The sequence below is a fragment of the Mobula hypostoma genome, chromosome 17 (assembly GCF_963921235.1).
Source record: "Mobula hypostoma chromosome 17, sMobHyp1.1, whole genome shotgun sequence".
NCBI lineage: Eukaryota > Metazoa > Chordata > Chondrichthyes > Myliobatiformes > Myliobatidae > Mobula > Mobula hypostoma.
Window position 1 is genome coordinate 54,060,896 of NC_086113.1, and position 12,277 is coordinate 54,073,172.

The window sequence follows — 12,277 nt, forward strand, 5'->3', positions numbered from 1 at the left end:
ACATCAGCAGTGCAGCAAATGACTAACAATGGATATATGACCGGATAATTTGCTGATAAGCAGGTTCCTTTGGAAAGGTCTCAGCCTGAAACGTTGACAGTACTCTTTTCCATAGATGCTGCCTGACCTGTTGCGTTCCTCCAGCATTTTGTGTGTGTGTTGCTTGGATTTCCAGCATCTGCAGATTTCCTTGTTTCCTTTGTCTTTGTATACATCAGAGAGCGCAGTCATGGAGTCAGGGATTAAGAGCCATGAGAACAGATACAGGTCCTCTGGCCCTTGAATCAAACGCCCATTTTCACTAATATTACAGTGATCTCATTTTATTCTCCCCACCGTCTCTCAAATTCCACCACTCACCTACACAGTCAATTTACAGTGGTCATTTACTAACCAACCTATTTATAGCCCGTTAAGGAATTATACTAACAGGTGCCAAAATATATTTTAGAGCCTGTTAAGCTTTTGAGGGGTCTTTCCATGAAGAAATAATCAAGCACCAAGAGACATTATTTTAATGTGCAAATTTCCATTATGAATTCACTTTTCTGTGAAAATCTTTTTTACATTTTCATTTCTAGCAGTAATTTTTCTTGGATCTTTTTAATTTCATTATTGAATTCATTCTAGATTTTAAATATCAGATCACTTAAAGTAGAATCTCAACTCATCATACCCATACAAATATTTGTCCTTGCTTTGGAACATTGGTGCACTTTTTCATGCTGAGGGGAGAGCTGATAGAGATTTACAAGATTATGAGAGGCAGAGACAGAGAGTATCTGTTTACTCTATCTCTATCTCAAAATAAGCTTACTGGGAAGTTGAATAATACCCAATTTACACAGTTGCTGAAGGATCCTAAAACCTTTTTGATCTATTTGATGTTCTTGCTCTTTGACTTTTTGTTCATCCAACTCCAAAAAAAGGACAGCTTGGCCATAGTAGCTAGCACAACGTGTCACAGTACAGGTGACCCGGGTTCAATTCCCCCAGATGCCTCTAAGGAGTTTGTACACTCTCCCCGTGACCGCGTGGGTTTCCTCCGGGTGCTCCAGTTTCTTCCCACATCCAAAGGTGTACCGGTTGGTATGTTAATCGGTCACTGTAAATTGTTCTGTGATTAGGCTGGGATTAAATCGGGGGTACGCTAACTGGCCTGGCTCGAAGTGCCTATTCTGCTCTGTATCTCAATAAATCAAAATTTTAGTCAGAAAAGTAATATCTAAGGCTAAAAAAGAAACGCATTGTATAACTACACTGAGTTCCTTGAAGATCGGTATATTGCACAATACATCTTTGATAATGGTTCAAATGTAATCAGCACCAGCCCTCCACATGACCTAATGCATCATTTGCATCCACAGCTAAACATGCTCATCTGTTACTGCACAATGCCTTTTCACTGAGTGCAAGTATTATGATGTGTTTTCGCTAGCCACTGTATTACCATTTAACCCTAACCTAATCAGGCGACAATTTACAATGACCAATTAACATCCACTTCTGCAACTGAAATCATTTGATGAACAAAAATCTTCAGAATCCATTTCTGATCTGTTACTGATTTTGCTTCAGGATTACAGGGTGTCCCAACCACTGCATGAGCATTCTGCAACTGTAAAGCAAGTAGCTAATCTAGGAAAATACCTATTTTTATTAGATACAGGGTGTCCTGAGTGAACTGGAGATATTTACTTTGGCTGTGGACACTCCTAGTAGCAATAATACAGGCAGAAAAACAATGAAAACGGTTTTCAGAAACACTCTATTGATGCACATCCTTCAAATGCCCTGCTGTTATAACCTCAGCAATTCCCAGACCTCAGAACTTTTCACCACACACTAGTCGCACTGAATGCTTCCATACAGAAAAGGGGAAATGGAAAAGTAGAAAGCAGTTCTGACAAAGTCAAGTAAAATTGTACATCTGGCAATTGCAGAAGCCAGTTCATTCCCGTACCTCCCCAAAATAAACAGTACAAATTTGGCAATACTTCATCAAGTGAAGAAAATAAATTTGAAAACAAATTAACTACCTGTGCGAGAAAATACTTTTAGACAGATGAAGAGACGCCAGGTGTTGACAACACCCTCGCAGAAGTGCTGCACACACCTGTAAAAGAAGATTGTTTAATGACCCATCACAGCTTGTACATAACATGCATCATACATGACTGCAATATGACATAGTTGTGGATTATCAAAACATTTAGATCATCCATCAGAAATGTACATGCTCTTTCCTTTCCATATTTGTCATTACTACCTGTTAGTCTGGGGTAAATTTCTAATAATCCAGCATTTGATTGTTCAGAAATCCTGAAGGTTTGATGCCTGGTTCGCCTGTATATTTGGAACACAAGTCAGGGGTCCAGAGTACAAGCAAGGCGTGTGGTCAGACCCTGGTGTTAGAACTGCTGGAACTAGTGTGGAGAAACTGCCAGGTCAGAAGTGTTTGTAAATTTCCCACTCCCTTTAAACTGGCAGAGTTCCCTGGGGAAAAAAATATTATGGTTGAATTGAGTTTATTTTCACATGCACAAGTATATGTATCTACAGGAGCAATATAAAACATTTACACTTTATTATACTGTGCCACTGCATAATATGCAGAAGTGTGAAGTAAAGGAGTACTTGAATATCATCCAATATTTGGATATTTGAAGGTCTTCAACAGGATCTCTGTAGAGCCTTTTCCTCTGGGTGGGAATCAAGAACTCAAGGGCATTTGTTCAAGGTGAGAGGGGAAAAGGGAGAGATTGAATAGGAACCCCAGGGACAAATTTACCACCCAAATGTCAGTATATGGAATGAGCTGCCAGGGATATTAACAACATTAGAAAAAAATACTCAGGTACATGGATAAGGAGGGTTGAAGGATATGGGTCAAACATAGACAAATGGGATTCACTTACGTGAGATACTTGGTCAGTGTGAACCAGTTAGGATGAAGCCCCCATATCCATGCTGTATGACTCTGTCAAAAGGACTAATGTCCAATAGCTTGGAAAATCTGCTAGGTCGGCACTACCAGAATCCCAAGGGTGCCAGGCTACTATAATTTTACTGGTTTGATATTTTCAGTAACAAATTACAGAAACATAGTATATTAAAACCAACCTTTGCAGTTTCCCAAAGCAGATATAATCTTAAAAATAAATGCATACAAATAACTACAATGTTTTGCTAGGAATTACAGACAGCAAAATTGATCAATCACTGGAGCTGAGTGAAGACAGTGAATTCCTTGCATTCTATTGCTCACACAACAATTAAATAAAGGTCACTTATTTGCCTATTCACTGGAGTAAATTTTCCCTCAGGTCTCTTGGCCAGGTCTCAGATAAGTATCAGCTGTATTCCCTTTAATCAAACCATCTCTTATGAGGTCAATCATCTTTCCTCAGAATCATACACCACCTTCAACATAAGCCTATTCTGTGCAGCTGGTGAACTGTGTCACATGAATGGCAGCTCGAATATTCCAACTGGAAGTCCTAAAGGGAGATTTCCTTTCTGAAGGACAAGGATGTACCAGATGGGTTTCTATGACAAGCAGTAGTTCCAGTGGTCATTGTAATTCCAGTGCTCAATTAAGACTAGCAGATATTTTTCTGTATTATTAATTTAGTTTAATTTTCACAGTTGATTTAATCTCCTGGATTATTAGTACAGGCCTCCAGATTACCTAACTAGAAATTAAGCACAGTACCTTTTTACTAGCTTTAATTCAACAAGGAAGTAAATCACCCTTAGGGCATGCGGACAAAGACACCCGCAAAAAGAATTATCCATCTTGATGGAAAAACGTATCTCTGGGCAGGTGCCATTTCACCTTCATTCAGTAGAACATAGAACGTCAAAGAGTACAACACAGGAACTAGCCCTTTGGCCCACAATATTGTACCGAGCCAGCTAAAAAGTAAATTTTAAAAAGCCCAAACACTAATCCTTCCTACCTACACAGTGTCCATATCCCTCCATCTTGCCCATATTCAACAGCCCATCTAAATATCTCTTAAAAGCCTCTAATGTATCTGCCTCTACTACCATACCAGGCAGCGCATTCCAGGCATCCACCACTCTGAGTAAAAATCTTACCCCTCACATCCCCCTTGAACCTACCCCCTCTCAGCTTCAATGCATGCCCTCTGGTATTAAATATTTCTACCCTGGGAAACAAATACTTCCTGCCTATAAAACCTCTGCCAAATCTCCCCTCAGCCTCCATCACTCCAGTACTGATGCCAGGCTTCATTCCACACAACATGCCCTCTCCAAACAGGATAGGACCCAAAGGCAAAATCTTCCAAGAGTGAAAGTGCAGATTCAATGCCACCGGGAAATTTTTTTTTGCCTCTTTTGGAGGCACATAGATTTGGAGGGATCCTGTCTGTCTTAACAATCTCCACAATGGTGAAGAGCTATACGCCAGTCTGTTCCACTTAGCAGTATGACAAAAGGCAATCATGGTGCTGGATGCTAAATTTTAGTACCCAAGGTTGTATTTACAATCCATGTCTGCGATTGGTACAACTTAGAGCTCTGCAAGACAATGAAACAGCTCAGTTTTGTCTGCCTAAAGGAAGGCAGGAGGAAGACCATCTCTGGTGCTTGCTCAGGCTGTAGTAAGGTTAGGGGCATTCTGGAAACCCCCACTCTCCCCACAAAGCAGACATGCAGAGGAGGTGCAAATCATCCACACCAAGCTTCAAAAGTGCAATTTACAATTACAGCTTTGCTTTAAATGCTAAAAATAATCTAATTGTTCCTGCGGGGACATAAAGAAGATCCAAAGTTCCAAGTTTATAAGTAGTTAAAGAGGGGACATTGCTCGATCAAGTTTAGGGAAACATGACGAGGCAATGCAGAACATTGATTTGTATATCTTGACTAGTTACAGAGAAGGATGCAGAGAACTTTGGAATAGAGATGGTTGAGCAACTTACAGAAAATGCTGGAGGAACTCAGGTCAGACGGCATCGATGGAAATGAATAGATAGTCAATGTCTCGGGCTGAAATTCTCCTTCAGGACTGGTGAACCCAAGGAGGGCATCCATTCTCCATTTGTGGTGCATCTGTGCTGATGGAGATTGTGGAAGAGATGTTCCCAATCCGAACTGACTGGGGTCTGCAAGTGGGGAAATTGAGGATCCAATTGCAAAAAGCTGTATTGAGGCAAAGCTCTTCATTAGTTTTGAGGGAATGATCATACAGAATGCCAACCTATCGTCGATAAAGAGCATCTTGATGTATGCATGCATCTTTGCTGTCCAGATGTTCCCGGGTTTTGTGAAGAGCCAATGAAATGGCATCTGCTGTAGACCTGCTGTGCCCTTTAGGTAAATTGGAACAGATTAAAGTCACTTCTCAGGCAGGAGTTGATATGTTTCATCAGCAACCTCAAAGAACTTCATCACAGTGAATGCTAGTGCTACTGGATGGTAGTCACTGAAGCAGGTTACCACGTTCTTCTGAGGCACCGGTATAATTAGAGCCTGCTTGAAGCAGGTGGGTAACTCAGACTGCAGAAGCGAGAGGTTAAAGATCTCAGTGAGCAATCCAGCCAGATGATAAGCACAGGTCTTCGGTACCCTCTTAGTAACTAGAATGGTTGCTACTTAATCGTTTATGTCCCAGGTTGGGGGAACAAGTGTGCAACAAGACTGCCATGTCCGAACACCACAGAGTGCTTAGCATCAAACACAAATCTCCCAACTTTTGCCTTCTCCGAATCAGCTTAGTCCATCTTGTGTATCAAAAAGTCGCTGGGTCTTACTGATATACCCGGTGTGTACGGAGTGAGCCACGTCTCTGTGAAACACAGAGCACAGCAAATCCTCATTTCCCTCCAATACAGTAATCTTGCCCTAAGATCCTCAGTCTTGTTCTCCAGCAACCGTACATTTGGTAACTGGATGCTAGGCAGAGGAACTTTCATTGCTTGCCAGTTCAGTCTGCCTTGGAGTCCGTAACTCCTCCCTCTCTTCCAGCCATGGAGATTTACATTCATCTGCTTAAAGGTGTGGTACGTGTAATTAGCCCGTAACAAGTCGCTGTGGTTCACCAGCGCCATCTTGGCCAAACTCACTGAAACCAACTGAATGCTGGAAGGTCCACATTGACAGAATGTTTCCGTCAGTAAGAGAGACTTGGATATATGGGCACAGCCACAGGACAACTGGACATCCATTTAGAACCAAGATGATGAGGAATCTCTTCAGCCAGCTTGTTATATATGCTCATCAGAAAGGGCACAAGGGACAATTTTGATATTTTGCATAAAACATGGAAGTTGGGAGCACAGTAAACACCAAGGGAGATGGCAATATTCTCCAAGTGACTTGTGGGGGGGCAGGGTGGTGGAATGTCCATTCCCAGCAGATATGATCTGAACGAGGAAAGTGAGAGATAGAAAGCTCCTGTGGGAGAAACATGGAGCAGCGATACATGTAAAAAATAAAATCCAGTTTTAGGATTCAGCAGTTTGTACGGGATTCTGCGTTTTACACATAAAGGTCCCGTGTATATAAAAAGCAAAGAATGAAAACCAGAAACAGTTGGGAATACCCAGTCCATCAGGCTGCTGCTGCGGAGAGGGTAACTGTCAACGTTTCAACTTCGCAGGGACTTTCAGCAGGACTGTGCAAAGTTAGTGTGAAAAGTTCATGGGAAGGGAGAAGGAGTAAAGTGTCTACGATGGGGTGGAGATCAAAAGAAATGGTTCACACACATAGTGGTGATACCATACCACGCAAAAAGAGGAGCAAAGGAATGTATGGATGAAGGGAAAAAATGAGGTATTGAAGATCCATAGAAACAAACATCAAATATTGGGGAAATGTGAAATACAAGACTGTAATAGCCGATCATCTGAGTCCTAACGGTTGTAATGTGTCATCAATAGTGTAGTAGCCAAACCAAAAAAAACAATTGTCACTGCCAGTGACACTACGGATTTGTTGTACTTGATGACACGCCCTCACTCACTCCCATAACGTCTGCTCCAAAAGTCAAAGATATGTATTCAATCCTTTATTAGCAAATAGAAAACAGATGACCCTGAAGCTATGAAATTTAAGCATACACAAGTGTAAGCTAAGCATAATTAAGCATTATTAAGTGGTCAGCAAAAGATACGACATCCACTGGTCGTCAGTTACTACAAACTGCAATGAACAAAGCATAAAGACATTACTTATTCCCTTCGCTTTTACCACACCCCCAGCCACGTGACCAGTTACCATAAGAAGCAAGTAACACAGAATACAACACAGGTAGAGAACAGGTACCTGGCTCCTACAGATAGGCTGTGATTCATTGGGGCAACATAGAACAAAATGGGTGTGGGAAGAATTGAAGTGAAAGACACTGGAAGCTCTGAAACTATAAAGGTGCTCTACTCGTAATCTATGTTCAGTTTCACTAATGGGGAGAAGGTCATACTGTGATCACCAAACATGATACAGCAAACTAAATGCATGTGCATTTAATGCAAAACATTCCTTCTAGGTATAACGTAATTCAGTGCCACTTTTTTCAAGTTAGCACACTATAGCCATTAAAGCCAAACTTATCTCGGCACCGCAGCAAATCCTTTGTATACTTCACAGCTCACATCCTCGCCTCGTTCTGTATTGTCAGCTTATTTATGCACATCACAGTCTCTGCCTTTGTCTGCATCAGCAATCTAGGTTTTAAAATAGTTCAGGGCCCAGGACAAATCACAGGCAGCAGCCTGTCAAGCTGAAAAAATTAGTTCATTCTTATTCTTTTTCTCCCCTCTCTTGTCCTTTAACCATCTTTTATCCATTTTATCCCCACCTCAGAGAGCAGTTATTATATAACAACCTTCTGCAAGAAAGCTTATCAAACACCTTTTTGAAAATACTGATAAGCTTCATTCAATGGGGTACTCATCTAACGGCCCATACATACTGATGAAAATAACTCAATTTTCCTTAAAAGAACTCCATTGATAACACCTTTTTTTCAAACCACTTTTCAATAATGGGTTGCAGCTTTTTGCCTGCAGATACAAGGAAATCAAAATTCAGTGATGACTTGCTTCCACTCCAGAGCTGTGCATTCTAAAGTGGCTGATGACAAAGTGAGAGACCTGCATTCTCCGAATGGGGAAGGTGGTCTTTGAAGGGGCAGGTGGGTTAGCAGATGGGCAGGTCATTCATTCCTCCAACCCTTTATTTCAGGCTCCTGATAAGTGGATTCCAGGTACACAAATACCACCCCAGATGCTTTGAGAAGCTTTGGGACAGGGATCACCTAGAATCACTGGGGGTTTTCCACTTTAAGGCTTTAGGGACATCCTTGAACCTTTTCCCCCAACCTCTTGCCTTAATAGTGCTCAGAACAGTTTCATCAGTCCTCTGTAGGCATGCAAGATCAATTCAGCCCACTAAGCTTAACTAAAATCTCAATTCTGGAGATGTTACCCTGGGAGAGTAGACTAATTCTGCCAGTGGGTTTGAGGTATGTTGTCTGGAAACAGCTGGTTTCAGTTACATATATAGTGGTGTCTGTTACAGGTATAGTGCACATACAAGGATCACTGCCAGATAGATGGCGTTGTAACCTTGATATTTATATACCTTATCTGTTGGCCAAAGGTGTCTCTGGCTCATTGAAAGCAATTTGGAACTTCACTGACATTTGCCTTCAATAAGAGATGGCTACCAAGCTTTGGGAAACTGCTCACATTTTTCAGGGCAGATGTTATGTGTAAGACTTATTCTTTAAGCTTACTTCACTGAACTGGTCTATGATGGATTTCAAACTCTGAATGTAAATACAAACAAATTCCACCTTGCATTCTGCAGGTCGATGAGAGAAATTGGGTTGACCTTGCTTCGGGAGTGGAAGCAATTCAAACTGAACAATTTTCCCACCTACAAAATGCTGGTGGAACGCAGCAGGCCAGGCAGCATCTATAGGAAGAAGCATAGTCGATGTTTCGGGCCGAGACCCTTCATCAGGACTAACTGAAAGAAGAGATAGTAAGAGATTTGAAAGTGGGGGGGAGTAGGGGGAGATCCAAAATGATAGGAGAAGACAGGAGGGGGAGGGAAGAAGCTAAGAGCTGGAAAGTTGATTAGCAAAAGGGATACAGAATTGGAGAAGGGGGAGGATCTTGGGACAAGAGGCCAAGGGAGAAAGAAAGGGGAGGAGAGCCCAGAGGAAGATGGGGGGGAGGAATAATAGGGGAGGAGGGGCATTAACAGAAGTTAGAGAAATCAGTGTTCATGCTAGCAGGTTGGAGGCTACCCAGACGGAATATAAGGTGTTGTTCCTCCAACTTGAGTATGGCGTCATCTTGACAGTAGAGGAGGCCGTGGATAGACATATCAGAATGGGTATGGGACGTGGAATTAAAATGTGTGGCCTCTGAGAGATCCTGCTTTCTCTGGCATACAGAGCATAGGTGTTCAGCGAAACAGTCTCCCAGCCTGCGTCGGGTCTCGCCAATATATAGATGGCCACACCGGGAGCACCGGACGCAGTATATCACACCAGCCGACTCACAGGTGAAGTGTCGCTTCACCTGGAAGAACTGACCTGGTGTGGCCTTCTGTATATTGGTGATATACTGCATCCGGTATTCCCGGTGTGACCTTCTATATATTGGTGAGACCCAACGCAGGCTGGGAGACCATTTCACTGAACACCTATGCTCTGTCCGCCAGAGAAAGCAGGATCTCCCAGTGGCCACACATTTTAATTCCACTTCCCATTCCCATTCCGATGTGTCTATCCATGACCTCCTCTACTGTAAAGATGAAGCCACACTCAGGTTGGAGGAACAACACCTTATATTCCGTCTGGGTAGCCTCCAACCTGATGGCATGAACATTGATTTCTCTAACTTCCGTTAATGCCCCTTTTTATCTCATCCCTTATTTATTATTATTATTATTATTTTTATTCCCTTTTTTTCTTCCCTCTCTGTCCCTCTCACAATCACTCCTTGCCTGCTCTCCATCTTCCTCTGAGCTTCCCTCCCCCTTTCTTTCTCCCTAGGCCTCCTATCCAATGATCCTCCCCCTTCTCCAACTCTATATCCCTTTTGCCAATCAACTTTCCAGCTCTTAGCTCCATCCCTCCCCTCCTGTCTTCTCTTATCATTTTGGATCTCCCCCTCCCCCTCCCACTTTCAAATCTCTTACTAGCTCCTCTTTCAGTTAGTCCTGATGAAGGGTCTCAGCCCAAAACATCGACTGTACTTCTTCCTATAGATGCTGCCTGGCCTGCTGTGTTCCACCAGCATTTTGTGTGTGTTGCTTGGATTTCCAGCATCTGCAGATTTTCTCACGTTTGAATTTTCCCATCTATCCACTTGTCCCACTTAGCTCTACTTCACTAAGTAGCTTGTTGGAAGATTAGCTTTATTTGTCACATGTACAACCAAACTCTGAAACATACAGTGAAAGGCACTGCATGTGTCAATGACCAACACAATCCAAATTTGCTGGGAGCAGCCCGCCAGTGTCGCCATGCTTCCAGCGTCAACACAACGTGTCCACAACTTACTGACCCTAACTCGTAGGCTTTTTGGGATGTGGGAGGAAATTGCAGCCCCCGGAAAAAGCTCACATAGTCACAGGGAGAACGTACAAACTCCTTACAGACAGCAGTGGGAGCCCTAGCTAAACGCTACTATATTGTGACATCCAGCGTTGCAGCAACATATTAAAAAGTGTTGAGGTAATGACTTGGCCTTGCTTGATCAAAGTCTGGAAGACTCTACTGAAGTTACTGCAATTTGTCACGCTGCATGAAAATGGCTGTAAATAAAGCATCCGTGAAGTCCCCTGGTATGTCCTGCTCATTGCAGATTGTGACAGACATTCCTTTCCACTGAACTTCAGCTGGATACTGCCTGTTCCTGAAACATTGTTCTTTTTCTGGTTGGCAGGTAGCTTGTGACTTCATGTCGACTGATTGTGGTCTCAACGTTGGACTAGATAGTTTCATGAGGATGGAATAAAGAGGCTCATATTAAATTCAGAGTTACGGTTGAGGAGAACTTTGTGGTGCTTCTTCCAGCAACACTGACTGGGACTGACTTTAATAATAAACTCCACTATTTGTCGTCAGTATGTTGGGTCCTTGGGCTGCAGATGGCCTTGACAGCACTGAAGAACTTACACTTGTCAGCAAGTTGTTGAATGTCCTATGCTCCTTCCAATCACCATCAGCTCTTTAGGTCATGTGTTTTCTGACTGAACATAGCTGAAGAACAATTTCTTTTCCCTTGAAAGATGGTACAGCTTCCAATGTGAGAAGCTGGTGTTTGTAGTTCATTAGGTCCTGGATCTCCTGATCATCCTTATGTTTTCTTCTCTCTCCAAAAGATCCAGGAGTCTTTTTGCTGGAGTTAATCATGATGGACATTAGGGCAGTCCAGGTACTATAATCACTATCTGCCTCCCTGCTTGGTGGTGACTTTGTCAAATTGCCTTTGGGGAATCATCACAGAAGAGCCATCTTTGCAAAATAATTCACACTTCTCTATTAGTAACATTTTATTATATTTGTTACGTTCCAGTCCTCTGGGACTAATCTGTAATCTTGGGGAATTTGGATGCCTTCACTATCTCTGTCAGATACACAAGGGATTCTGCAGATGCTGGAAATCTTGAGCCACACAAAGAAAATACAAAACAAGCTCAGCAAGTCAGGCAGCATTTTTGAAGGGGAATAAACAGTCGATCTTTTGGGTTGAGCCCCTTCTTCAACACTGGAAAGGAAGGGGGCAAAGAGGTAGGGGGAAGGGGTGAAGTACAAGCTGGATGATAATAGGTTAGACCAGATGAAAGGGAAGGTGGGGGTGGGACAGAATTGGGGCAATTATGTGAGAAGGTGGGAGGTGCTATTTTGGAACAGGAATCTGATAGGACAATAGATCTGATAGGAATATAGGGAAGGAAGTGGGGAACTGGAGGGGAGGGGAAGACAAGGAGTGAGAAGCCACCAGAATGGGATGGGGAGGGGAATGAAGGGGGTGGTTACAGGATGGGTATGACATGACATGGGGAGGTGGTGGGGGGGAACATACTTTTGAGTTCTACAGGGCTTTCACCACTGTGGCATTAATTGTTTTAGGGTGACAGAACAGACTGTGGGGCTATAGGGAAGTTAAGAGGGGAAAAACAGTAGTTCTGATGAGATTGCTCTCCTGGGAGCTGGCCTGGCCATGATGGTCTGTTTCACAAGAAGTAGTAAATTGCATGGTGCCCTGTGGTTGCACATAATTTC

At 42.7% G+C, this 12,277-nt stretch overlaps 1 protein-coding gene across 4 annotated transcripts in view; it reads right to left on the reverse strand.

Moving 5' to 3' along the window:
- Positions 1-12,277, reverse strand: part of LOC134358043 (F-actin-uncapping protein LRRC16A-like) — a 342,999-nt gene that overhangs the window by 145,346 nt on the left and 185,376 nt on the right. For all 4 annotated transcript variants that reach the window (XM_063069926.1, XM_063069928.1, XM_063069927.1 and 1 more), the window contains exon 15: positions 2,040-2,116. In XM_063069926.1, coding sequence (XP_062925996.1) covers positions 2,040-2,116 — 77 coding nt within the window. The remainder of the gene's footprint in view (positions 1-2,039; positions 2,117-12,277) is intronic.